The sequence below is a fragment of the Gorilla gorilla genome, chromosome 5, assembly GCF_029281585.2.
Source record: "Gorilla gorilla gorilla isolate KB3781 chromosome 5, NHGRI_mGorGor1-v2.1_pri, whole genome shotgun sequence".
In the NCBI taxonomy this organism is placed as follows: Eukaryota; Metazoa; Chordata; class Mammalia; order Primates; family Hominidae; genus Gorilla; species Gorilla gorilla.
In genome coordinates, this window is record NC_073229.2 from 181,460,227 (window position 1) to 181,487,930 (window position 27,704).

Below are 27,704 nucleotides of genomic sequence, written 5' to 3' on the forward strand. Positions count from 1 at the left end.
TGCCCACTCCTCGGGTGCTCACAAGGGTAGGGCTGCCTGGGTGAAAGTACGGCTCCTGCAGCTGCAGGAGAGGGAGTCCAGAGGTGGCAGGAGAGGGAGTCCAGAGGTGACAGGAGAGGGAGGCAGCCATGGAGGGTGACACCCACTGATGCATTTTTCAGTCCGGTGAATGCACTCACTTTGGATTTGTGAGAATTGGGACCAGTGTTACTGCCGCTATCTACAGAGGCCTCACAAGGTTGTCTGTGCTAGCAAGTGAGTGATTAGCAAAGACGGACTCCTGTGACACATTATGTTAAAAGTGCCATCATCAGAACCACACCACAGGGCAGTGGTTCTCCGGCAACAGCAGCCTCGGGGAACTTGAGAGAAACACAGATTCTCCGGCCCCACCCCAGACCAAAGAAATCAGAAGCTCTGGGGGTGGGGCCGGGAACCTGTGTTTTAATCATCTCCCCAGCTGATTCTGATTCAGGCTAAAGTTGGGTGTCAGGCGAAGGGTGGGCAAGGTCTGGAGGCCCAAGCATTTGAGGAACCTGCCCTGATGGTGTAAATAGTGTGCTGTGGGAGGTGCATTTGGGGTGTTATTCTAACTGACTAACATCAAATCCAGTGGGCCAGCAATCCAGCTTGGGGGCTTTCAGGAGCAGGGTGCTGCGTGAACCCTCATTTAACCCTCCCTACAATGTGGTGCCATGGGAGTGCATGCACCTGTTTCAGAGATGAAGACAAAAGGCCCTCATGGAGTCATTTGTCCCAAGCCATCCTGGTTGTCTGTGGTGTGCCCATGGGTGGAGAGGCCCCGGCTGGAGATTAAGGCTGTGTATTAGGGTTCTTGAGAGAGACAGAACCAATAGTATCTGTCTGTCTACACCTATCTAGATAGCTAGATGAGAAGGGATTTGTTGGGAGAATTGGCTCACACATTTGTGGAGGCTGAGAAGTCCCACCACTGGCTGTCTCCAAGCTGCAGACCCTGGGATGCTGGTGGTGAGGCTCAGTCCAAGTCCGAAGGCCTGAGAACCCAGGGGCCACGGGTGTAAGTCCTGAAGTCCAAAGGCTGGAGCGCCTGGAGTTCTGATGTCCAAGGACAAGAGAGGAAGAGCACCCCAGCTCCAAGAGGGAGAGACACCAACTCGCCTTTCCTCTGTTTTTGCTCTCTCTGGGCCCCCAGTTGATTGGATAGTATCACTCACATTAAGATCAGATCTTCCCCACTTACTCCACTCAGACTCACGTGCCAGTGTCCTCTGGAGACACCCTTACAGACACACCCCAAAATAATGCCTCATCAGGTTCCTGGGTACTGCTTCATCCAGTCAAGCAGACACCTAGAATTAACCATCGTGGTTGGGAGGCTGGAGGAAGCCTGAGCGCTGGGGCCAGGTGGCAGAGGAGCTGGAGTGAAGGGACACAGATCTCGCCTTCACCCACCAGTGGCCCTGGGGACCGCTTTCAGGGCACACTGCCCATTACACAGGTGCTCGTAATTGTAAAGAGTGTTTCAAATGTTTACAATGGCAGGTTTGTCATAAAGCAGTGTTAGCTGCAGAGACAATGTTTCTGACATAGAGCAGTGCTGAATAGACTGTTAATAACTAGTGGAAAATGGACGAGGTTTGGGAAGTGACTGCTCCAGGTCCAGGAAGGATGCCCCTAGCTGAGCAAAGGGCACCGGGCAGAACTCACAGGCCTTCCCCAGGGCCCAGAGCACGGGGCTCCGGAGAGCAGGCTGCCTGCTGGGAAAAAATCAACAACTTATCTGAAGGGAAAAAAGGCAGATTGTCGGCACAGCAGAACAGGTAAAAACATTTAATTGCACACACATTGCCGTGTCACTGGTCAACATGTCCTTGTTCTGAGAAAGGAAGGAAACAGGCTGAGGCTAACTGAACCTGCCAGGATCTGTTCGTCTGCCTTATCCTCTCCTCTCGGGACAGCTGGGGCTGGTTCTGGGATAGGACCCACCCAGGGGACCCCTGAAGGATATTTGAAGAAAGTTCTGGAAGTGGGGGTGCAGGACACCCAGAGAAATATGAGAAGTCATCAAAAACCCAAGGGCTGTGAGCCCCTGCCCTGCCCTTCTTCCCGCTAAGAGGCTGGGGAGATGCCACAGTTTGTAGCCAGTGGACCACGAATGCTCCTTTTCTGATGAATGGAATCAAATTCACGTCTTGCTTTTCCAGGTGTTCTGTGCAGCAGGAGAAGGAACTGTCAGGGAAGAAGATAAAGTCTAGGTGAGTCCGAAGGCTGAGGCCCAGAAGGAGGTGTGATAACTTTTTCTGGCAACCAAGGGTCAAATAAAGAGAAATGAGAGGAGGGAGCTGCAGCTTGGGGAAGCCAGCGCCCCAGCAATGCTGCTCCCTGATTGGAGGAAACTTGGATTTAGCGGCATGCACAGGAAGCTACCAAATGGCTTTAGAAAGGTTTCCTGGGAAGCCACGCCTGTAATCCCAACACTTTGGGAGGCAGAGGCGGGTGGATCACCTGAGGTCAGGAGATCGAGACCAGGCTGACCAATATGGTGAAACCCCATCTCTACTAAAAATACAAAAATTTGCCGGGCATGGTGGCGTGCGCTTGTAGTCCCAGCTACTCCGGAGGCTGTGACAGGAGAATTGCTTGAACCCGGGAGACGGAGGTTGCAGTGAGCCGAGATGGCGCCACTGAACTCCAGCCTGGGTGACAGAGCAAGACTCTGTCTCAAAAAAATAAAAAAAAAATAAAAATAAAAATTAAAAACCAAAGAAAGTTTTCCTGAGGCAGCAGAGTTGCATACTTCCTGAGTACTGCAACTTAGCTCCTTGTCCTTATTGGGGATGCCACAGTCTTCGAGAAGGCTTCTGCCTCCCTTTGGCCTGCTTGTCACTAGCCAGTGCTGGATATCACCACTGAACAGCGTGGCACTGAGTTCCCAGCCTTAAGCCTTGAGATGGCATAGCTCTTTGGCCACAGGGCAGTTACTGTGAGCACTGATTTAGAAGTTTGGAGCCACAGAGAATAGTCATAAGATTCTCAGCCTGTCATGTATTTGAGAGAGCGGTTTTTAATTTTGGTACTTAAAGCCCAGGCACGGAATAGGACATTACATATTGATAATGGAAGGGATGATATTAACCTGGCAGCCCGAACTTTTCTAATAACTCCCGCTGCCTCCTGGCAGACACAGCCCAGGAAAACCAGCTGCCCTGGGGTTTGTCAGGCGAGGTAATTAACGTGTGATGGCACTCCACTCAAAATGACTTAGTGTCTTGTGAAAAAGATATAATGCTGAAGCTCATATCAAAGGCACAAATTGGGTAGATTAGGTGGAACTACTGGACTTTCTAGGGCATATTAGGTTCACTGGGAAGCGGATGGTGGGTTGCTTTCTGTCTAGTTTCTTTGATGAATGTGACCAGGCGACCCTGGCCCAAGATATTTCTGTGTGCCCTGCCTGATCCTAGGCACTCTCTGTAAAACTTCAACTTAGGTTCTCTGGCTACAAAATAAAACTCTCCACCCCCAGAGATGAGGACAAAGCCTGACTTCTAGGTGGTGTTGCTGATACTACAGGTAGGAAGACAGCGAGGTTTCTAAAATGAAGGGAGAAGTGCAGGGATTTTTTTTTTTTTTTTGAGGTCCTTTGCTTTTAGGGACAATGCCCTCCATCATGCCTCCAGTGCCTGAGCAGGGCACTGGCCCGTCCCGTGCAGCAAGACCACCACCTCCTCCTCGGTCGGATGCAGGGCCACTGAGTACCATCTGTCTATAGGGATCATCCTGCAGGTCTGTGTATTTCTTTCTTCCTGCTCAGTAGGTCAGAGCTGGTGAGTGCAGTGGGATCTTACCAGGTGGCTTTTCATTTTTGAACTATCCGTTCACAGGGCTGCCAGTTAGAAACGCCTAACCTTGTAGCCTCTGGCTGTAAAAGCCCAGGACACCCCCAACCCCAACCCCCGCTGAAATGACTTTTTCCTCATTTTCATTTTGATGTAATTTTCCTTGAGTTTTGGTGGGAAAGGCAAATGTGGCCAGCACAGAGAAGGCAAATGCCAGTCTCCCAGGACCTGGTCTCACACACAGCCAAGTGGACGCTTGGGTCCTCTTCCCAGGGAGGAGCTCCTCCCTCCCCTTTCCCTTCCTTCCCCTCCTCCTCCCTTCCCTCCCTTCTGTCCTCCCTCTCCTCCCTCCCTCCCTTCCTATCTTCTTTCTTGAGTCTGCTAAGGGCTATGATGGGCTTAGTCCTGAACCCGAAGAAACAGTCCAAGGTGAACGCCCTCTTCCCGTCAGGGCTGTGGATGTTTCTCTAGGGTCTCACCTGAGTCTGCGTTTTCTAACCCAGCCCTTCACCCCGGCTCCTTCAGTAACATTTAGAATATTGAGAAGTGAAAGCTAACCATGCTCATTGAAGAATATGGATTCCACCCCAACTCCGAGCCCTTACATTTTCACAGTTCCCAGGGAAGATCTCTGTATGTGGGAGACACTTGGAAAGACAGGAGAACCTGGGATGCGGGCTGGTTTGCTGCAGAGCCACACCCTGGCAGGTGGAAGTGCGGTTTTCCCTCCCACTCCCGATAAACTTGAACCCGGCCCTCCCGCAGGCATTCTCCACTGCGAAGCCAAGCCTCCCTGTCACTCACTGCATCACATGCTGCATCCAAGCATCCCTGTGAAATAGGGAGTTGAGAGACTTGGTCATGTGCTGATTCCACAGATACTTTACACCCATTTGTCATGAGTCTTTGAAAACAGAACCAGAAGTGGCTCATGAGCAAGCTGAGTGCAGGTTTCCTCAATCCTTATCGTCTGACAAGGGGTCTTATTTTAGTTTTTATGAGATTTACTCACTAGAGTTGTCTTAGCTGCGGAACCTCTGTCTTGACTGCAAGAAGGATCTGAGTAGCTGTGGCCGCCATGGCCTGATGGGAGATGGAAGGACACAGGGAGACGGTGGCTGCAGGGACGGTCCACCCCCTGGTAACACTCCCCAAAGGCTCTGGATGGAGAGGTCTGCCACGTAGCCTCTGCTCCAGAGTAGGAAACACGGTGGGGGATTCAGCCCCTACAACAGGGTCAGTCGGAGAAGACAGCCAGCAGCAATAAAATAAACACATTCCCATCACCCAGCTTGGCAGAGCAAAGGAGCAAACTGCAGTTTGGCACAACTCTGTACAGACCGCCAAAATCAAGCTTTCTTTTAGAAACTCAGTTTTGCCAACTTGTCCTCTGAAGGCAGGGCATGCACGCGGGAGCGCCGGAGACTCGCCCAGGGCCGGCAATGTGGACGTCGCCTGGAGGTGTCCTGTGGAGGGTCACCTATTAGGCTGCAAACCTGGAAGGCCACTCTAAGCCTGGGGTGTCAGAGGCAGCATGAGGGTACGGTTTTTGAGTGTTTTCAGATGAGCAGGTAATAGGTGTTATGAACATGCCAAGCTTTCTCAGTTTGCCTGACTTAGCTTCTTAGGAGAGTCCATTAAGAATGAGCTTTATCCTTATGTCTTTAAGTACATTTAATACATTCACCTTTTTTTTTTTTTTTAAGTAAGGGATCATGCCTCATCAAACAGTAATGAAACAAAGGCCTCGAGCCAGCTTATCTAAGAAATATAAATCAAGGTCCTAAATCACTTCACTAATACTTGGGTGGGAAAGTTGAAACGATATGTGCTTCTTGGTAGCTGTGATTCTAATTTTCTCCAAAACTGAGTTATCTGCCATCAGACAAAATTTGCTAACAGCCTCACTCATTATTACAGATTCATGTCACTGCTTGTGAGAGATGCTTGCTTTCCTCTTCTATGCTCACAAAATCGCAGCCTTGGACAATTAATCCTGATAACACCAAGAGAGACCCAAATACTTGCTATATCATTTAATGACTCTTGGCAGAAAGGAAAAACACTTCACTTGAACATGGTATTATAAAAATATGTATTTTACTAACTTTCATAGGAAATTTAACTATTTGATGAAATGCCTTTGTATGTTACCTGATTTTCATTTGTACTTACCAATTTGTCTTAAAGATGATACATAAAAATGAGATGAAAATATACAACGTTCCCCATAAACCAAGATTTAATCTTGGAGATTAAATGTTGCCCCAAGTGAAATAGCTAAATTCAATGGATTTTAATTACTTTTGTCCCCATGGGCTCCCCGTCCCCCCACCCCCACCTTAATTTCTTCTATTTTCCCCTTAGATTGCAATGATTAATTTGCAAGTTTGGTCCCATACTATCCATGAAACTAAACAAAACATGTGACAGCCCAGATGATTCGATGCCACCTTTTGACTAAGCAGGCGAAGTGCCCTTTTTAACGCCAGCCTGTGCCCATGCCCTGACGCGAGGGTGGTGGTGGAGATGGCCCACGGCCCTCTCAGCAGCCACCTGCTTCCATGCCCTTGGGCCACGGTCCTCCTGGTGATGGGGTGCCGGGCGTGTTCGGAGGCAGCTCCTGTCCCCAACTTTCCACTCTCAGGTTGTCCTGAACCCACACTTTCTTGAGTCTGAATATAACAGCAGCCCATGGACTCCTTTTCACAGGGCAGCAGCAACTTACCAGGATACATGTTTTCCCTTGAATGAATCTGGGGTCTTGGAAGCCACTCCTCCCTGCCCGTGCTTTCTCTAATAGCTCTTTTGGGCGCTGAGACTCTAAGTGTAAAGCTTAACACTCACCCAGTGGAAGCAGCAGCCTTACCGAAAGCCTCCTTAATGTTGGCTTAAACAGGAAATGGAAATGGCCTGCGTTATCCATCCTTTAAAGCATTTCTAGTGCTCAGCCTCCATGAAATGGATTGCTTATAGGGAGATAATGTCTGTTCTATTCCTTTTTAAGTCTGTGAAAAATGTCATCCTGGTTAATAGGGTGATTAAAACTCTTTATGCTCCAGGAGATAAATGTGATTATGTTTGTCATACTCTACCCAAGATAAAGACAGCAAAGAAGGCAAACTTGAAATTCCATCACATTTCCTCTCTTCCATATCCAGGGACATTCAGAGCTCAATACACAGATGGTACGTCTCATAAAGAATAACATTATCTGTTCAACATTTTTCCTTTCCATTAACCAATTTAACAATATGCCTCTAGTACAAAAGGAATAGACAAATGACGAAATCTACTGATATTCAAGTTCTGACTGTGAAAAACACCACTTGAGTCATACTGCTTGTTTTCTTTTTAAATTTCCATCTGTGCATTACTTCACTTTTGTTTTTAAGATGCAATTGGAGCTGATGCTCGGTCCCTCTTCTAGGGAATTTGTCCCTGCCAGCCTCCCCTCTGCAGGGGATTCATCGTCATTCTTATGGGAGTTCCCCTGCCATCGGTCAAGGACAGCAGAGGTGACGTATAAGGGTTTTGTAGACACGAGGCATGCCACTCTAGTATTAGGACACTCTTTCAGCAACATATGTCTAGGCCTCCTCTGTGCCAGCCCTGTGGGAAAGCAGAGCCCCCACCATGGCCCCTGGCTCCTTCCTAGGGCCTAGCTGCCATCAGCCTAATGTGCAGCAGCCCCTGCAGCAGTGCTGACACCAGTTTACAAGGCCCCGAGAGGGGTCCCTTCCCTTCGGGAGGTTACAAGGCAGGAATCCATTAACAGAATCACAGTTAACAATGATTTCTCCTTTTAACACTCCAGACAGGTGGGCAAGTCTTTCTCCACCCAGGGGAGGCCTTTAGAAACCACTAGGCATTCTCCATCTGTGAAAAATAAAACCCAGATTCTAGCTGTAAACAGTTTTAGGTAGTGCCCATTCTTTTTCCCCCCACATCAGACGAGTAAAGTGCATCGTTGTAACAAGGTTTGAGGGCCATCTCATGCATGTTGGAAACCCACGTTTATGAAGCACAAAAGGATCAGGCGGTGCCCATTCTATTCAGGGGAACCTAGATTCAGACTAATTGTATGGACGAAAACCTGTTCCTTTGGCTCCTGCCTTTCCTTCCTTTCATTCAAAGCCTACAGATCTCTTCTCAGAGGAGATTTAGTTACAAATGAAAGGCCGGTGAAGAGTTTTTGCTACCCGCATTCACTGACCAATTTCACAATCCTTTCCTTTCAGTCTTGGATTTTTAACAGATTACATATGAATTCCAGATGCTGATTACACCTGTTTCATTAACAATACAGCAATTTTAACAGGGTAACATGGTCTAGAGAAAAGTATTACATTATGTTCTTGTCATTTAAAAATCTCCCTTAGAATAAAAGGTTTCATGATAACAGAAATTTCAAATGTCCTTTATTAAACCTGATTGCTGACTAATTAGAGCCTAGGCAAGTAGGAAGAAATTGCACAACTGATATTTAACGACAGGTTTTTTCTCTGGACATACTGACATATTAAAGTATTTCTCTTCTTGAAAATATTTTAAAATACAATTGCAGTAAAAATAATTGCATGTAGACATTATTCTCCATCTTTTTTTTTGTAGGAGACTGTGGAAGACAGGAGGGAGTTGGGCGTGCACACAGAATTTACCCTAACAGCTTTGTTAGGGAGGTGGTCCCAAATACTTTATATTGGGACTCAGTATTCAGGTGACTTTCTGGTTAAAAATATTGAAGACGGATGACAACTGGGCTTTTTTTACTTTGACAACTGAGACAAAATGACAAATTGTCAGTGTTCAGAGATCCAGACCATCTTCTCAAAAAAATATGTTTACCCCTGATATCATCATTATTTTAGCCCAACTGTGCCTTTTGGGGTGATCACAACTTATTACTGGCTTTTTGTTTTAAGTATAAGAATTTATAGGGCTTTCAAGCAAGGGCATCAGGTAAATAACTAGCATGTGTGTGCTGGCTGTAAATCACAGACCACATTCAGGACATGAGAGCCACACCCACTTCCTACCATAGAGGACTTACCAGGTGACTGTCACTTTGTAGTCTGGCTAATCAGAATGAGACTTCCAAGTTCTGTCATATATTGACAAGAAAGGCTCTTAAAACTCCTTTAATTAGACACATTGCAGTACTATTGCTATTAGGGGGTCTGTTTTATAAATATTTTCTTATCATACTTTTATTATAAACTTTTTTAGTATGAAATTTGCTTCAACTGTTACAAACAGAATCATTTCCTATGGGGTCCCCTCCACATAAGGAAGTTATTCCTGTAATTACTATTTTTAAATAGTCTTCTTAACTTTGGGAAAACTTTACCCTCCCCCAGCACGCACACACATACTCTCCTGTGATGAGGCCGAATGCTATCCAGTGCACTGGTTCAGTCAGCAATCTGCCCATGTTCCTGGGAGAAATCAGTCCCAGTCCTTTTGCTGTCATGGTGTCTCCAGAGCCACCCCTTTCTGTAACAAGCATTTTGAAATTCATCCATGCTCATCTCATTTGGATTTCAATGTTTCCTCCCACTCAACAGCCGATTCGGAGTTCTTGGGAATTGTTGGAAATATTGATTGCATTTTACTTCGAAAGTCGTTCATCTAAAAGAAGAAAAATAATCAGTTATCAAATGTTAAAAGAAGGAGAAAAACAGCTATTAGAGATGGCACCTTTGCTGACTGGCTAGTACTTCACTGCTCACAGGTACAGAGCTAAGGAACATCAATAAAAGATAGGGACTATATATATCCTAGGTATCTTGAAAGAAAATGAAATATACTTCCTTTCTTCTTCTGAGTATAAATTTATTATTAAATAACATAAAACTTCACTCTTAGCTGGACATGGTGGCTCACACCTGTAGTCCTAGCTACTCGGGAGGCTGAGGTGGGTAGATTGCTTGAGCCCAGGAGTTTGAGTCCAGCCTGGGCAACACAGCAAGACTCCATCTCTTTAAAAACAAACAAACAAACAAACCACTCTTAATCTGCAAGGCAACATGTCCTAAACTGTCAACTCTCCATGATAATTATTCCCTCCCAGAAGAAGAGTGTGTATTGTTGGCTTTCATATATAAAGATGCCATTGAGGATGGGATTTCTATCTGAATAAATGAATATAATTAGGTCATTCAAAGCTAGAATTTTAGACACAGAAATGGCAGACAGAAGAAACTTAGTAGGAGTTTAGTCAAGAATAAATCAAGGAATGGTAGATAAACTGGAATGTTCTTATGTGCAAGACAGTGTTTTTTTTTTTTGTTTTTTTAAATCTAGGTAGGAGTTTTACAAGCAGTTGATTTGGAATCAGAGTCACAGCAAGGGAACAAGAGATTTTTTTTTCTTTTTTTGAGGCAGTTGCCTAGGCTGGAGTGCAGTGGCACGATCATGGCTAACTGCAGCCTCAACCTCCCGGGCTCAAGTGATCATCCCACCTCAGCACCCCCAAGTAGCTGGGACTACAGGCATGTGCTAACTTTTGCATTTTGGGTAGAGATGGGGTCTTGCTATGTTGCCCAGGCTGGTCTCAAACTCCTGAACTCAAGCAATCCTCCCACCTCGGTCTCCCAAAGTGCTGAGATCACAGGCGTGCACCACCGTGCCCAGCCTAAGAGATCTTAACATGCAGTGTCACACAGTATTACAGTTTACCTGGAGCACCTGGGTCCACCTAGGGTGTACAACCCCATAAGGTGGGAACACTAATTTACGGAAGTTAGGTGATCTTTACATTGGACAGTACTAGTAACACACTCTCTGATTCATCCCGGTTAATCTATACGGTCCTCCTACGAAGACATTTCAGCAGCACCACAGCACTGCCTTCCAATTTTTTCTCATCAGCCATCTGCCAGTCATATTTTCCTAAGGATAGAGATCACCTTGATCAGGTTTGTGAAGTACGCTGGACTCATCTGCAACATGCAAGTCATTTCTTAGAGTGGTTATTTTGAGAATCAGCTAATATTTCTTTAATGTCGATGCTTATTTATTTCAATTTGAGGCTGAATCTTTACCTTGTTTCCAGATTTAGGGGTTTGGGACTTGTAAATCCTAGGCATTTACTCCTAGCACTGCTGCAGACTGTAGCACTGCTGTCAGCAGCATGGACTCTGTTCAAATCCTAGCTCCACCATTTGGGAAAGCTGCTTACTCTATTAAGCCATAGTTTCCGCATATGTAGAATGGAGACAGTAATTACCTGCTTAAAGAGTTGTGAGGATTAAGGACTAAGTGAGATGATGCATATAAAGCACAGCGTCTAACACATGGAAAGTGCTCAATATACATTAGCTATTATCATTGCTGTATTATCGACATATGTGTGCTATATTCTGAGAACAAAGCTCACATGGATACAAATATTATGGAATGTCTGTTAAGTACATTACTTTATAGCTATATATCATTTTAGTTTACATATTCTGTCACTGGAAGATACATAAGGTCTTCCTTCTGTATTACATATTGTCTGTATCTGTGCCAGCCATCTCAGTGTTCTGGACCCAGACACTAATCTTGAAGACACACAGCTCATAGATGTCTCCCTCCCCACTCCCTCTTCCATAAAGAATTAATTGCTTTGTCCAAAACATTAATATCACCCCCACTGAGGAACTTTGCATAGACTTTTGTAGTTGAAAAACAGACATCTCTCTGGCCAGGGTTGGCAATGTGCTGCCTGGTTCTTTCTCTTCACTCTTCTGGTTGAACATCTTTTACAACGAAGCCAGATGACAATTTTCAAATGGGATGTCAGATAGCCAAGACATGAACAGAATCATTCACCAGTCTCCCTTCCAGTGGTCTGGAATGTGGTCAGCTGCTGAGAAGGGAGAGGCTGGGAAATGCAGGTGAGGCCAGGGGAGGAGAGCAAGGGGCGGTCCTGCTCTCCTTCGGCAGGGTTACGTTTCCGTTTCCTCCTCTTGGCCTGATTGTTTTCTTTCCTCTAATTTCTCAAATATTAAATTATTTACTTGTGCCCAGGGTCATGGTAACTGAATCACTAGAAGCACTCATATCTGAAAAGTAACTAACTAGGAATAGACAGGCCTGAGATGAGGGAAAGGAACGGAGATGGGTAAAGGGTAACCATCTATCCCTGTTCTCTAAGTTTACAGCTGCGGGAATGGAAACTCAGACATTTAAGATATAAACAGGGCCTCAAGTGGCTTTAGAGAATGGGCTCCACAGAAGGCTTTTCAGCTCATACTGTTCATATTACATGGACAGTAAATGAAAACCTTCACATCGTTTCCACCTATATCAATTTCTGATATGCAGTTCAGAAAAGGTATTGGTTTGACCAATGATTCTCTATACATGAAGCCAACAGAACATTTCCCTGTTTAAAGATGTGCTTGAAAAGATTTAGGGGTTGAGTGCATTTAAGCAAATTTGGTTATAAAGTAAATGTACTGAATTCCTTGATAATCACAGCTACTGCCATAGAACTGACTGCCCTGTACCCCAAAAGTCTGGTGGGGGGTATGCTGGGAACTAGAGTACCCATCCAGCAACTCCATTTCACTCCCAAGCATTTTCCAAACTGTAGTTCTCTCTTCTTTCTTCTGACCAGGGAAAATTTTCCTATACTATGGATAACAGGGTTACCCTTCCAAGCAGTGCTGCTGTGCCCTGCACACCTCCAGGGGGTGCTTTCCATAAAAACTAAGACATGAGTGGAGTGTGGTGGCTCACGCCTGTAATCCCAACACTTTGGGAGGCCTAGACAGTTGGATCACTTGAGGCCAGGAATTTGAGACCTGGCCAACGTGGTAAAATCCCGTCTCTACTAAAAATACAAAAATTAGCCAGGCATGGTGGCGCACGCCTGTAGCCCCAGCTACTCAGGAAGCTGGGGAAGGAGAATTGCTTGAACCCAGGAAGTGGAGGTTGCAGTGAGCCAAAAGTATGCCACTGCACTCCAGCCTGGGCCACAGAGTGAGACTCCATCTCAAAAGAAACCAAAACTAAACAAAACCAAGACATGAATGGTACTCCCCAGTGCCATGTGCCCACCATCCTCATCTAAGACACGAGTATTACTCCCCAGTGCCGTGGGCCCACCATCCTCATTTCTAAGTCCCAGTGCTTTGTGTCCAACAGTGCTGCATTGTAATAGTCACAGAAAGTACCACTATCTGAGGTAGTAGTGCTCAAATGGAGTGTCAAGACAAATGGAAAATGTATTACAAGTAATTTGTCACAAATATGGATGTTCTGTAGATACAATGGCCTTTTTAGACATTAAAACAGATTCAGGATTATGCCTCTAATAATGTTATTCTCGTTCACATTTCAATAGGCCATATAGCCAGTAGGCCAGGAGTGAGGCCAACCACTGATGCCACTTAGAGAGTCCTTACTGTATGCCAGCCATATTTCTCATTTAACCCTCCCAACAACCAAGTGGGGCAAATATCATCCCTCCTTTAAAGATATGGTGATGGAAGCTCAGAGAAACTAAACAATGTGCTCAGTGCCATGCCATGGCAGATCTGACTGCACAGCCTATGTGCTTACTGTGTATCCTGCTTGAATATGCACAGGGGACACTGCTGCACATTTACCATGCATGTCTTGGTAGGGGAAAAACACTTGAAAACATTTGGTCTAATATACAGTGTGCTGAAAAATTACTTAAAAGCCTCAGGTTATGTCCCCAATTTAATTAATTTCAGAAAGTCCTTAAGCATCAATTCCAATAAACAGGCAGTTGTTGGAATTACAAGCTCTCAAATTCCGCAGCTGAGCTCTCAAAAGCTCCTAAAACCGCCTAGAACTGAACCACCACTCTTCCCACTTTCAAGGAGCCCAGCACATCAGTGAGTCCCATTATATGACACTGCTTCCTGAGAAATCAACATTTCTAGATGTTTTCAATAAAGCAGTATGGGAGTTCTGGTCAGGGTAGAAAAGGGTCAGTGTTTTGGAGGATCACCATCATGCTTGATAAAATTCAACTAAGCAGGACTGGCCTGGTTTAGAGGGCAGATACTGATATTTTCACTTTTGACTAGTTTTGTTGCTATCCACATGGATCCTGAGATGAAATGTATTTGAACATACTGTATTATTAAATATTCAACTGCATTAGGAAAGCGAATATGAATTTTTACATCTCAGCTTTCCATTTTCTAAGCTACTAATCCTATTATTTAGGTAAATGTCAGACAAACATTTTTACTTTCTCCCCAACTTTCACTGTATCACATGCATAAAGTCCAGAATCTGTAGTAAAGTCAATTGATTTAGAAATACAAAGCACACATGTAACTTTCTGAGAAATACAATCCCTGAAGTATGCATCAAAATGGCCAATTTTTATGACAGTAATTAACAATCAGGCACAAATTCAAAAACAAAAACTTTCTGTAAACATGAAATAAACTGAAGAGCGGAATAACCCAGGAGCCTCTTAGAGCCAGGGCCACTTTGAAGCTAAGATCCAGCTCAGTAAGAACAATTTCTAACATGCTTCTTGATTTAATGCGCTAACAGGTCAGGTTCTCAGGAGCGATTCTAAAATGATTTTTACTCAGTCAGGCTTTATTTTTAGTAACTGCGAAATTTAGGGAAGTTTCCTTTCCCGGCCAAACAAACAACAGTAACTATACCACCTCTGACTGTCATGCCTCTTTCTAAAAGCTTTCTGAATTACTGCGTTAAACATTTTATAACAGCTATCATCAGATCACTATTTTCATATCTTAACCAAATGATCCTGCTTCACTGGTGTGCGCACATACACAAGTGTGTGCGTGTACACACATGCCCAACATGCAGCTGCAGTCCCCACTTCATGTCTTTTTAATGACCCAGCTGAAAGGCCGTCCCAGAGGAAATGAAGGCGGTTTCAAGATGGGTCCATTATAAAAAATACCTGTATGTATATACTTTTATTTTTACATTGTAGAGGAAGTTACCACTTTTTTACAGCATATAAATGAACATAGGTATAAGCCAGCAAGAAGAAAGCATGTATCTAATGAAAATAATCAGAATATCTAGAACACAATAAATACTTACATCCTACTTTTTGGGAACCAAATGCCAACTACATATATAACAAGGCAAGTGCTGCTACATCAGGGGTACCAAAAACACTTTCTTTAGGAATTGTAAATAAGTATCACCCAGCACCTGGATGCTAAATAAAAGAGCTGGAGGACTAAATAAATAGGTAAGTCACTTTATCCACTTTCCTGTTTCCATATTTTAGGAATTTAAGTTTATTCAAAATTTTGATATATAACCCTATATCTATGATCTCTTCAATAATTTCAGAATGGTAGTTTTAGACAAGTTTAAAGCTTCAGTTCCTTCTGAATTTCTCAAAGTGTTTTTGCACTCTCTTTCAGGTGGGCCTCCTCTTCAGGGGTCAGCTTTATCTTTATAAGGTTGGTAATACCATCCTCTCCCAGGACACAAGGAATATTGAGGAATACTTCTTCATCTATTCCACAGAGACCCCTAATGATGGTGGAAACTGGATGTGTTCTCCTAAGATTCTTCAAAATACTTTCTGTTAAATCAGCTACAGATAGGCCAATGGCCCATGAAGTATAACCTTTCATTTTAATAATCTCATAGGCACTAGCAATCACTTGTGGACATTTTTCCATTGCTCAGGATCTTTATCAGTTCCTGTATCAGAGTTCAGATTCTTCAAAGGGACACCAGCTATGTTCACTCCACTCCATACAGGAACACTTGAGTCTCCATGCTCTCCGAGGATCCATCCGTGGCAGTTTTCAGAGTGGATACCAAGCTTTTGTCCAATCAAGAAACAAAAACGAGCAGTATCCAGATTACAGCCGCTTCCAATAACACGGTTTTTGGAAAATGCACTCAACTTCCAGGCTACATAAGTTAAGTTATCCACTGGATTGGAAACAATAATCAGCTTGCAGAGGGGGCTGTACTGGACAATACCGGAAATCATTAACTTGAAGATGGCCACATTTCGCTGGACTAAATTAAGGCGCGTTTCTCCCTTTTCTTGACGTGCACCTTCTGTGATAATCACTAGGCTGGAGTTTGCTGCGACAAGGTAATCTTTGCTACAAACAATATTTGGCATTTTCATGAAAGGGCTGCCATGTTGAAGATCCATTGTCTCACCCTTCAGTTTGCCTTCATCAAGATCCACAAGGGCAAGTTCATCACTCAAGCCTTTTAATAAGATGCTGGTAGCGCAGGCCATGCCCACCGATCCAGTTCCTATGATGGAGACCTTACTGTGATGAGCGGGCTCCTCGGAAGTGAAGCGCTCAACAAGCTCACTCTTCACGGGGGTGAAGAGCTCACGGGGGTGAAGAGCCAGGCGCCCTTGAGCGGCATGCGCGCTGCCTGACTGGGACACAGGGACAGGAAATTCGCTCCTGCCGGGCTCAATCTCTGGCTGGCCCGCACAACAGACACAGTCCAACTCATGGCTGCTCACTCAAGAAATGGAGGGAGAGAATGGAAAAAAAACTGCTGACCAGGACGTCGCAACGCCAAGAGAGCCATTAGCAGCACCTTCAGCCCTCTGTGGCGGGTGCGCAAGACACGCCCCCTGGCCCTCTACTGCGGCTGCGCGGGCCTTGCCAGCGCCTTCAACATGTACTTTCCGTTGGTGCTGAGACTAAGGCAGTGAAGGGCTGCTTCTCGAGCAAGTGATTTCTGGAGTTAGTTTTACAAAGAGTATTCTCATCGATAGTTGACATGCTTAAGAGGTTAACCCAGATCCCTGGAATTACTAGTTTTCTATTTTTAGTATGAATGCCAAGGAAAAATGCTTCTATTAACTACGGATGAAAATCAGGTTACATCTTCTGAACCGTGACCCTGCCGGGAAGGATAGGGCGCTGTGCTTTGCATAAGGGTGGTTGCCTGCACCATCTCCCAGTGTCCCAGAAGTGGGTTCCTGCTATCTGGTGTATGGCGCCGGAGGCCTATTTATAAAGGATCCCACTGCCTTGGTGCCAGTTCTGGCCAGGACCCACACTGGGACAGTCAGCAGGAGCTTGAGCAGGGTAGGGGCCGGCTGGGAGTCATCCCATCACTAAAAACTCACCAGGCGAGAATGCTATTCCTTTCTCATGCTGGAGGAAAGCCTTTGATTGTGCGTCCCGAAGAAAAACGACTTCTCAGGTAGAAAGTTGGCAATGTAGCCCTCAATTAAAATGAGGATATCTCTTAAAAGTCCTTAAAATGGCAAGTTTCAACCAATGCATAAATCAGATTATTGACCAAAGTAGTGAAATAAATGATCTAGTACAACGTGGCATCAGTATGCCTTACTTCTTCAGCATTTCTCTGGGCAATCTTAAGAACTAAATTCCCTTACAATTTCTGAGGAGGTGTCAACTTCACATCTGATGAAATGCATACCCTAATAAGCCCAGTAAATTACAAAAGCTCCGATAAAAATGATGGCACTTTCTCCTCACTTATAAACAGCATTCTGACCGTGTAATGGTTCCTCAAAAGCTCTGCCTCTTGTTTTATTTAAAAGCAGTGTGCTCTTCTGGAATGGGGCTCCTTGGTACATGTAGCTCCTCATGATCAGCAAAAAAAATATTTCCGTTTTAGAATATTGAATGCTGACAAAATGAATACTTTATATTTGGACTTGAAAAGCTATTACTTTTTTTTTTTTTGAGACAGAGTCTTGCTCTGTTGCCCAGGTGCAATGGCATGGTCTCAGCTCACTGCAACCTCTGCCTCCCAGGTTCAAGCCATTCTCCTGTCTCAGCCTCCCAAGTAGCTGGGATTACAGGCACCTGCCACCACACCCGGCTAATTTTTGTATTTTTAGTAGAGACAGGGTTTCACCATATTGGTCAGGCTGGTCTCTAACTCCTGATCTCAGGTGATCTGCCCGTCTCGGCCTCCCAAAGTGTTGGGATTACAGGCATAAGCCAACGCACCTGGCCGAAAAGGTATTCTTATTTGTGCCATTGAAAGGCAGTCCAGGGCTGGACGCAGTGGCTCACACCTGTAATCCCAGCACTTTGGAGGCTGAGTTTGTGGATCACTTGAGGTCAGAAGTTCGAGACCAGCCTGGCCAACATAGTGAAACCCCATTTCTACTAAAAATACAAAAATTAGCCGGGCGTGGTGGTGTGTGCCTATGGTCCCAGCTACTCGGGAGGCAGAGGCATGAGAATTGCTTGAACCCTGGAAGAGGATGTTGCAGTGAGCCAAGTTCATGACACTGCACTCCAGCCTGGGCGATAGAGCAAGACTCCGTCTCAACAAAAGAAGAAAAAAGGCAGTCCAGGAGGAGAGGAACAGTAAGCAAAGGAGTTGGTGAGGGTGGGAAAGGTGTGCCATCAGCTGAGTTCCTGACATCCTGTTTCAGGGTGACCTCCTGGCCATGTTTTCCCTATCAGTAAGGATCAGATACCCCGTTCAGATGACAGAGCCACAAACCAAATGGTAAGGGCACTAGGTACATGAATCCTCTTAGCACTGGTGGTCAGATTTTTGGTTAACATTTGTCAAATTAAAAACTGCAGTTTTAAAAGGGTCATCTTTATTTAATGGTGGCCAATGTTTTAGAGGAATCCTTTAAAAGCAACACTTTTTGATAGCTGTCATTTCTTTTATCTCAGTCATAACTTGAAATGTTTTAACCTGGTGACTGTTCCCGCCATCCACCTATAATGATTCCTTTCACCAGTCAAGTCATTTTCCAAGATAAGTGTTGTTGAACATGAAATTCAAGGACATAAAGACTCTTCGCTGGATGGCTACTTTCTATAGTCATTTTCTTTCTAGCGTTTGAACCTCTTCAGAAATACAATCTCTATAATAGGTGCCTCTTCAGTTTTTCCCCTTAGCCACAACTAAATCAATCTTGAGGGGGAAAAAAAACTGTTCAAAATAAAAACATACCAAACAAAGCAGCTTTTTTACTTACAATAAGTCTTGAGATAAAAAAGGAAAGCACTAACAAAGACGAAGAGATGTATGTGACCTCCAGAGCACATTTAGGTCTACTCAAAGATGTGGAAAGCCAAGTATAGCTAGACAGCTTCCTAGTGACTTCCTATCTTAGGTGGCTCATTATTCCTTCTGAATTGAAAACCTGACTCAAATTATCTATTCAAAATGCAGTACAGTATTATAGCTAATGGCAGGATTACACCTCAGTACTTTCGGTTGTACCGCTTAGGAGGGAGGAAGCAGGAAATGAAAACAACCAGCAAGTCCCTGGGCCAAGAATGGCTGCCACTAAGTCACTATTCCTTTCACCTGGACTCACACCCAGCTCTCAAATCCTCCTTTTCCTCTCTGGGAGTCCAGTTCTGATATTCCGTTCTCTCACCAATCTTTGCCAATCCCCTAAGCAGAACTGGCTTTCTAAAAGCCTATGTCACCACTGTACTTTGTACCTCTCTCCATTAGAGGATTTATCACACACAGTTAAATGTAAAATACTTACGAATGTGCCACTGCAAGAAGGATCACCTTTTATTTACCAGCATATCCCTGTCCTCTAGAACAGAGCTGGGCCTATGAATAGGGATTTGGTAAATGTAGTAGAAAAGAATGAGGAACTGTAGAGCTGAGTGAGTAAGGCTGGGGAGTGGGCTAAAAGGTGAGAGAGACAGAAAGGCGGGGCTACAGACCCCACCTAGAGAGAGTTCTGAAAATGAGGGTAAGTAAAATGGGTAGGTGGCACCCACTGGGGCATCTTCAGAAAGTTGATGCATATATTTCAAGTAAAGCTTTGGATAAGCTAAAAGATTATGTGGCTATTTTCAAAGCCAATACCCACTTTTACCAAGTTAAAACATTAAAAAACAAAACAAAAACAAAAATCTATTACAGTGTTAGAAATGCAGTAAAACAAATATGCAGTGGCAGAGAAACTATTTTTATCCTGTAAAGTTATTTAAAATGTTCTGTTCTTTGGAAAGCTTTAAAAAAATAATCAGCACACAGAACCCTTGGTTTAAGGGGGAAAAAGGGATAAAATGAAAGCAGTGTTAATTATTATAAGCTGATCTGAAATAGGCCATAAACTCACCAGGATGAACACAATTATTTTGAAAGTCTTCTTTGTGATTTGAGAAATCATAGAATGCAAATTGTAGTTTTAAAATAAATTAGTGGGCTCTAATTCTATTGCTCAGTAATTCTCATGGTGGCGGGGGGAGGGGGGGTCTCTGCAAATCCCAACACATGAAAATATTTTACTTTGTCAGCAACACTGGGAAAACTGGAGGAAAGACAAATAGAGGGCCACAAAGAATAGAATAAAGGCAAAAAGTCAATTCAAAGAGCAATGCTGGGATCAACTTCCTGTTTACGGTATTTAAATATGAAATGAATTGGCAAGCTCTTCTAATAAATAACCCCAATCACATTTTTGTTCTTTGAAAGCAGCATCTTATACATAATTTCTGATGCAATATAAAAGAGCCACTTGTGTTAATCATTAAAAAGGAAAACTTATAATGTGGCATAAAACATGGAAAGCAAAGAAATTAAAATTCATTAGCCTGGGCGCGGTGACTCGCACCTGTGATCCAAGCACTTCAGGAGGCCGAGGCAGGTGGATCACTTGAGGTCAGGCATTCCAGACCAGCCTGTTCAACATGGTGAAAGCCCATCTCTACAAAAAATACAAAAATCAGTCGGGCATGGTGGTGCATGCCTGTAGTCCAGCTACTTGGGAGGCTGAGGCAGGAAAATTGCTTGAACCCAAGAGGCAGAGGTTTCAGTGGGCCAAGATTGTGCCACTGAACTCCAGCCTGGGTGACAGAGTGAGACTCTGTTAAAAAAAAAAAAAAAAAAAAAAAAAAAAAAAAAAAGAGAGAGAGAGTGTGTGCCACTGAAATGAAATGGTAGAAGTGATGTGATCAGATTGCATTCAATAAATACTTACTAAACACCTACAATGCATTAGGCAGTGTTACAGGTGCGAGGATATAACAATGACCAAGATAAAGGAGGTCTCTACCCTCAGAATTTACATTCTTTTTGTGAAGACTGATAAAACAAGACAATGGTCAATATCATCTCGTTTTGCAATAGGCGTTACAAAGAAAAGAAAATAGGATAATTTCAGAGAGTAACTGGGTGGTGGGAATGAAGACATCTGGAGAAGCTGCTCTGAGGAGGTAAATTAAGTTTGAGTTGAAACCCTGGATAGCAGCAAACAGCCAGCGATGCAAGGACCTGGGGAAGGAGTTTCCTGGGCAAAGCTAGAGTAAAGGCCCTAGGCAGGAACAGTCCTGTGTGTTGAAGGAATAAGAATGCTGGCAGGGCTGGAGTGCAGTGGGAAGAGGTGAGGTGGGCAATTGTGGTGGCTCAAGACGAGGTCAGTGAGGTTGGTGGGGCTACATCATGTAAACCTTCTTCAACAGGAAGCCACTGAAGGGTTTTAAATAAGGAAGTAGCATGATCTGACTCACATTTTTAAAATATCTCTGGCTGCTGTGTGGAGAAAAAATTCTAGAAGGAATAAGGAAGAGGCCGGGAAACTGGACAGGAAACTCTTAAAACACTAGGCAACAGAGGAATGGATGTGGAGAGATGAAGGAGGCAGGCGGTGTTTAGCGGCAGAGCTGACAAGCAGGACTTGCATGCATCAGATGAAGGGAACCAAGGGAAATGAGAGAATCTAAGAGGATTCTCACTGGGGTTTTTGGTTTGAAGTGGAAGGATGAGATGATGGTGGCATTTACGGAATGGGGAAGACCAAGGGAGGAGCAAGTTGGGAATAAAGTGAGGAAATCAAGTGCTCTAGTTGGGACATGGGTCATGTGACACGCCTATGAGGGCGTGTCATATTGTGAGGGCACACAATATGAAGCAGAGACACCGATCTGAAGGTCAGGGCTGGGGCTATATATCTGGACGGCATCAGATAGTTTTAAAGTGTTTGTTTTAAAGTGGCAGGGACTGGACGAAAGAGCCAAGGGGTGGAGGACAGATGGAGGACAGAAGAGTTTAAGTAGGAGCTACTGGACACTGATGTTAAGAGGCTGGCCAGGGGAGGGGTTGGCACAAGAGACAGGCAAAATGTCCAGTGAGGTGGAAGGTAGCTCGGAAGCCACAGTGTTTCAGGAGGGAGGGGGGGCTCCATTGTGCCAAATGTTGCTGGGAGGGCAAGTAACAGAGGATAAAATAAGATCTGGCAACAAGGAGGGCACTGGCAACCTTAATAGCAGTTCCAGTGCAGCGCTGGGGCAAGGAGCTGGACTGAGAGCAGGAAGGGGAGGAAGTGGAGGCAGTGACCACAGACAACTCTTTCGGGAAGCTTTTTGTGTAAAGGGGAGCAGATAAATGGGCTGGTAGCTGGAGGAGGCTAAGGAATATCTAGAGAGAACTTCTAGAGGTGGGAGAAACTAGAGCATGTCTGTACACACCACAGCAGAGAAGGAACATGTCACAATCAGCTAAGGCTGAGGATAACGATGGGAGCAAGGTCCCTTGTAGATGACGAGGGGCAGGATCTAATGCCCAAAAGGCAGGGTGGGCCTCTGGCAGCAGCATGGACCTTTTATCTCTGGTAACAGGAAGAAAGGCAGTGTGCATGTTAAGTCCAGAGAAGGTGAAGGCCAGAGTGCTCTGGCAGAAGGGCAGAGAAAGGGCTGCAGAGAGGCAAGGCAGGAGGCAGGGAGAACAGAGACAGCTGTCCGAATCATCTTGGAGCAAGAAGGTGCCATCAACTATAGTGGCTGTGGGGGTCAGGGAAAAGCAAGATGTGGTGACTGATTAGATGCAGGGGTGAGAGAAAATGTGGTCAGGAATGGCCACCTGGCTTTTCTGTCTGGGCAGCTTTGTGGGTGATGCTGCTATTCACGGGGAGAATGACTCAGGAGTAGGTTGTAGTTGAGGACAAATGACAGTTCACTGAGGGACACATGGGATGCCTGCAGGACATCCAAGCACCTGTGTCCAGTCAACTGAGCCCATGAGCCTAGAGCTCAGGGTGTAAATGAAGGCATCAGAGTGGCTAGAACCTGTGAAGGAGAAGAGATGAGGGGAGGAAAAAAAGCACCTTAAGCATAACTGGGTAAAATAAAGCAGCACTATTTCACAAGTAGGTGGGACAGTCGGAAGTTACAACAGCCAAACTGGAATCGAGAAAACTCATAAAAAGAATAAAGGAAGAACTATAAAAGCCTAGAATCTGTCAGTATAAGAAGCAAACAATAAATGATAGATCTGAGTCACCAAGAAAAAGTTACATGATAAGTTATGTTCAGCACAATTTACATAGTGGAAAAATATATAGCACATTAGAAAATGATTTCTTCTTAAAATTGTTAGAAACATTTCAGGTAGAAAAATCCATTTGAGAGAACATCATTTTCTGATATACTGGTAAGTGAATACTTACGAACTGTACATATCAACTATATATTAGTGTAATACTGTCCCACAGTTTTAGATATTTGTAAGTGACCAATCATAAGTAACTTTTAAAACGGAGCTTGAGGGGGAAGCAAATGCTATCAGGTCTGCAGTCCACAATGCTTTATTTAGAGAGATCTGCTCATGTGTGCCCAATTTTCTAGGCTCAGTCTAAGAATTAAGGACAAAGAAAAAGAAAACCCAAGTGAAATCTAGGCTGCCTTCCTCCTGTGGGATACGGCTGGGAATATTATCGAGGTGATGAAGTCTGATCTGTGTCAAGCCTCAGAACAAAAAAGCTTTTATGGCAGAGCTGATTTGTCCCAGTCCTTGTTGCACATTCCCACTTGATAAAATGCTTGGGGCGCTGTTTTACTTATACAAGGAAACAGGGGGGTTTGAAAGAGCTATTTTGGAAATATGCCAAAACAGCGGATTCCCCTGCTTGGCTTTTTAAAAAAGTACATTGGTCATTATCTCCCATCTTAAACTGAGCAAGTCCCTGTGATTCGGGTTCTCTGTCACCAAACTGCTTGTCCACATATGCATCAAGTGCCTCTCTCCACTACGATGTTAAACCTATTAGAGCTGCAGTGGAATGGGGAAGAAGCGTTATAGAGATGTTCTTGTCACCTCTGACTTGAACCTATTCACTGATGTGCAGTGCTACTTCCAATTCATTTAAAAATGATTCCAGGAAAATATTCCCCAGTCCTCAAGCTGTTTGAAGGCCCAAGAGTGTGACACATGGAACTACCTCTGCAGGATCGTGATGACTGTTCTGAGAGTTCTAGTGAGCACTATGAAGAAGTGGAAACGAGGCCGAATACGCTGACGTATGGTAATCAGAATAAGAAATTGAGGCTTGCTTCCTGGGGGCAGAAGCTGGTAGAGATCTCTGGAAGCACTGAAATTAGATTAGGCAAGGAGGCAGAGGGAAATGTTTCAGCCGCTTCTCACACTTCCCCTGCAGATCCCTCAGAAGTGGCTGCCATTAAACAATTGGCCAGGAGACTCAGTTTTGTTTTTAATGTTTGATCTAAGCCAATGAAAGTACATAGCCCTTAAAGTCTATTTCCCTCCTTAGAGATCATCAAAGTTAAACATTTCTAAGCTTTTTCACAGTTTTACTATTTACATATGCGGTTCTAGCAGTCACTCTACAATGCTGCTTCATTTGAGATGAATAGGTAAAAATAATGCAGGAATAAACGTACTGATAAGAGAAACACCAAACTACCAGTGAAACTTAAATTAGCAAGGAGCCAAAAGAAATTTGATTGTAATTATTAGCTAAGGCCCTCCAGTTGGTCATAAGGTTATTAAGAAGTGAGCCTAAATATTATCATAAAAATTATACCTAGGAGCAGCTACAAAAAAGAACTGGAGAAAATAAATATTATTAGAGTACATCCAATACTGTCCTAGAGGAAAGATACAATATTACTTCCCTTAAAGATTCTCTCTTATAATAGGAAAGTATAATGTCCATTTATAGAGACATATTTAAAATATCTGTTTTATTTACATGTTTTACTTTTTGTTTTTTAAAGAAAAGGAGGTCTGGGCTCTTGAAAAAGCAGCAACGTCTATTAGCAGAAGAGGAGGCAAGACGGGGCCCTGGAAAGCTGTGCAAGATGCCAATCAGAAATCACTTCCATAAAAGCCTTTCTAGCAGCAGGGACTCAGGAGAGATACAGGAAGAAAGAGAGTTGGGGGTGGGGGTGGATTATTTTCTATCAGATTGGCAAAAATTTCAGAGTAATAGAAGCCACTCAGGGCAAGGATCCCAGGAAACTTTTATGCATTTTCTATAAACTTTTCTGGAGGGTTGGTTAGCAACAAATATCAAAAACATTTTAAAAATGCACTTTGACTCAATAAACAATAACATCTTTTGTGCAAGGAGATGTATGCCTACAGGTTCCCTACAGTATTTAATAGTGAAAAATTACAATCTAAATGCCATTGGCAGGAGACTGATTAAATAGATTATAATATACAATAGGGTTCCATATAGTGATTAAAAGTGATGGAGATTTATATACTCTGCTGTGCAAAGATGTTCCTGTGACTGTTCAGTGAAAAAAGATTCCAGAGTAGCAGGCAGTAAAACAGCATTTCTATACAATTCTATGAATATGCCTACACAAGATGGTCCAAAAGGATGTTTCTACTGTAATTGTGATTACAACTTAGTAGGATTTCCGGTGATTTCTGTTTTGTACTTTTCTACATTGATTTTTTTTTAAACGAATACATATTTTTATAAAAAATACCCAAGGTTGTCTTTTTTTTTTCTGTTTTGAATAAAAAGGTCCTCAATATATATACGAAGATAAATACTGTTTTTGTTTGTTTTTCAACAGGGTCTCTGTCACCTAGGGTGGAGTACAGTGGTGTGATCTTAGCTTGCCACACTCTCAACCTCCCAGTCAGGTTCAAGTGCTCCTCCCACACGTCAGCCTCCTGTGTAGCTGGGACTATGGGCACGTGCCACCATGCCCGGCTAATTTTAAAAATTTTTTTGTAAAAACAAGGTCTCGCTATGTTGCCTAGGCTGGTCTCAAACTCCTGGACTCAAGCAATCCTCCTGCCTCATACTCCCAAATTACTGAGATTGCAGGCATGAGCCACCGCCCAGCTAACAAATACTTCTTATCCCATGGTAACGGGGTAAAAAAACAAATCAAAAACTCCCTTCATTTATACATTAATTTTAAAATTTAAATGACTGGACAACGTAAAGTATTTCACAATAACTAAGGACATTTTCACTGATGGCTTTCTATTACAGTTGAGGTTTCAGCTCCTGTGAGGACAAGAGCTATAAATTATCTGTAAATTCCTACTATACTAGGCATCATGAATGCATTCTCTAGAAGCCCCAGTAAAGGTTAGCAATGGTAATTCTGCCAGTACTTTGAGATAACCACCTCCCCACAAACATAGAGCACAGGTCCACAGACATAGCGCATACTCCCTTGATAAAGTTCTAATCATACCAACTAGGAATTATTTAGACATTTAATGTTTCTCCTTCTAAGGGGAGGAAAAAAGTCAAGGTAGTCTAGCTATAAATAACCTAAACCTCTTAAGAATCCTTCAAGTATCAACACCTACTATAAATAATAAAAGGTAAAAAAGTTTAAAAGTCACTGCTCTTGAGTTACACGTAAATAACCATGTAAACAGCAAGGCTTCTTTCTCTTCCTTGATAGTTAGGGAATTGCCACTTAGTACAAGAGTTCCTTAAAGCATTTATCTCAACTATTCTCCAAACTTAAACTAGCTGTCCTGATAAAACAACCGAATCATAGCATCCCAGTGTGCGCTCAGCTAGCCTCATCATAGTGTCCCAGTGTGCGCTCATCTGGCCTCATCATAGTGTCCAAGTGTGCAGTCACCCGGCCTCATCATAGTGCCCAGTGTGTGCTCACCTGGCCTCATCATAGTGCCCCAGTGTGCAGTCACCCGGCCTCATCATAGTGCCCAGTGTGCGCTCACCTGCCCTCATCATAGTGTCCAAGTGTGCACTCACCTGGCCTCATCATAGTGTCCCAGTGTGCACTCACCTGGCCTCATCATAGTGCCCCAGTGTCCACTCACCTGGCCTCATCATACTCTCCCAGTGTGCACACACCTGGCTTCATCATAATGTCCCAGTGTGTGCTCAACTGGACTCATCATAGTGCACCAGTGTGCCCTCACCTGGCCTCATCATAGTGCCGCAGTGTGCGCTCACCCGGCCTCATCATAGTGTCCCAGTGTGCACTCACCTAGCCTCATCATAGTGTCCCAGTGTGCACTCACCTGGCTTCATCATAATGTCCCAGTGTGTGCTTAACTTGCCTCATCATAGTGCCCCAGTGTGCGCTCACCTAGCCGCATCATAGTGTCCCAGTGTGCACTCACCTGGCCTCATCATAGTGCCCCGGTGTGCACTCAGCTGGCCTCATCATAGTGTCCCAGTGTGTGCTCATCTGGCCTCATCATACTGTCCCAGTGTGTGCTCACCTAGCCTCAACATAGTGTCCCAGAGTGCGCTCACCTGGCCTCATCATACAGTCCAAGTGTGCACTCACCTAGCCTCATCATAGTATCCCAGTGTGCACTCACCTAGCCTCATCATAGTGTCCCAGTGTGCGCTCACTTACCCTCATCATAGTGTCCCAGTGTGTAGTCACCTGTCCTAATCATAGTGTCCCAGTGTGCAGTCACCTGGCCTCATCATAGCGACCCAGTGAGCGCTCACCTAGCCTCATCATGGCGCCCCAGTGTGCACTCACCTGGCCTTATCATGGCGTCCCAGTGTGTGCTCACCTAGCCACATCATGGCGCCCCAGTGTGCACTCACCTGGCCTTATCATGGCGTCCCAGTGTGCGCTCACCTAGCCTCATCATAGTGTCCCAGTGTGCGCTCACATAGCCTCATCATAGTGTCCCAGTGTGCACACACCTCGCCTTATCATAGTGTCCCAGTGTACG

At 44.3% G+C, this 27,704-nt stretch overlaps 1 protein-coding gene and 2 pseudogenes across 2 annotated transcripts in view; all 3 read right to left on the reverse strand.

Annotated features, from left to right (window-relative positions):
• Positions 1–7,768: 7,768 nt before the first annotated feature.
• On the reverse strand, positions 7,769–7,857 carry LOC115933222 (uncharacterized; annotated as a pseudogene).
• Positions 7,858–8,225: 368 nt separating this feature from the next.
• The window catches only part of TMEM242 (transmembrane protein 242), an 85,307-nt gene continuing 65,828 nt past the window's right edge, over positions 8,226–27,704 (reverse strand). The window contains exon 4 of one of the 2 annotated variants that reach the window (XM_055389587.2): positions 8,226–9,452. In XM_055389587.2, the coding sequence (XP_055245562.1) occupies positions 9,354–9,452 (99 nt within the window). In that variant the 3' untranslated portion in view covers positions 8,226–9,353. The remainder of the gene's footprint in view (positions 9,453–27,704) is intronic. The other variant, XM_055389588.2, reaches the window with a different exon arrangement.
• Positions 9,461–20,624, reverse strand: LOC129534047 (L-lactate dehydrogenase A-like 6B; annotated as a pseudogene).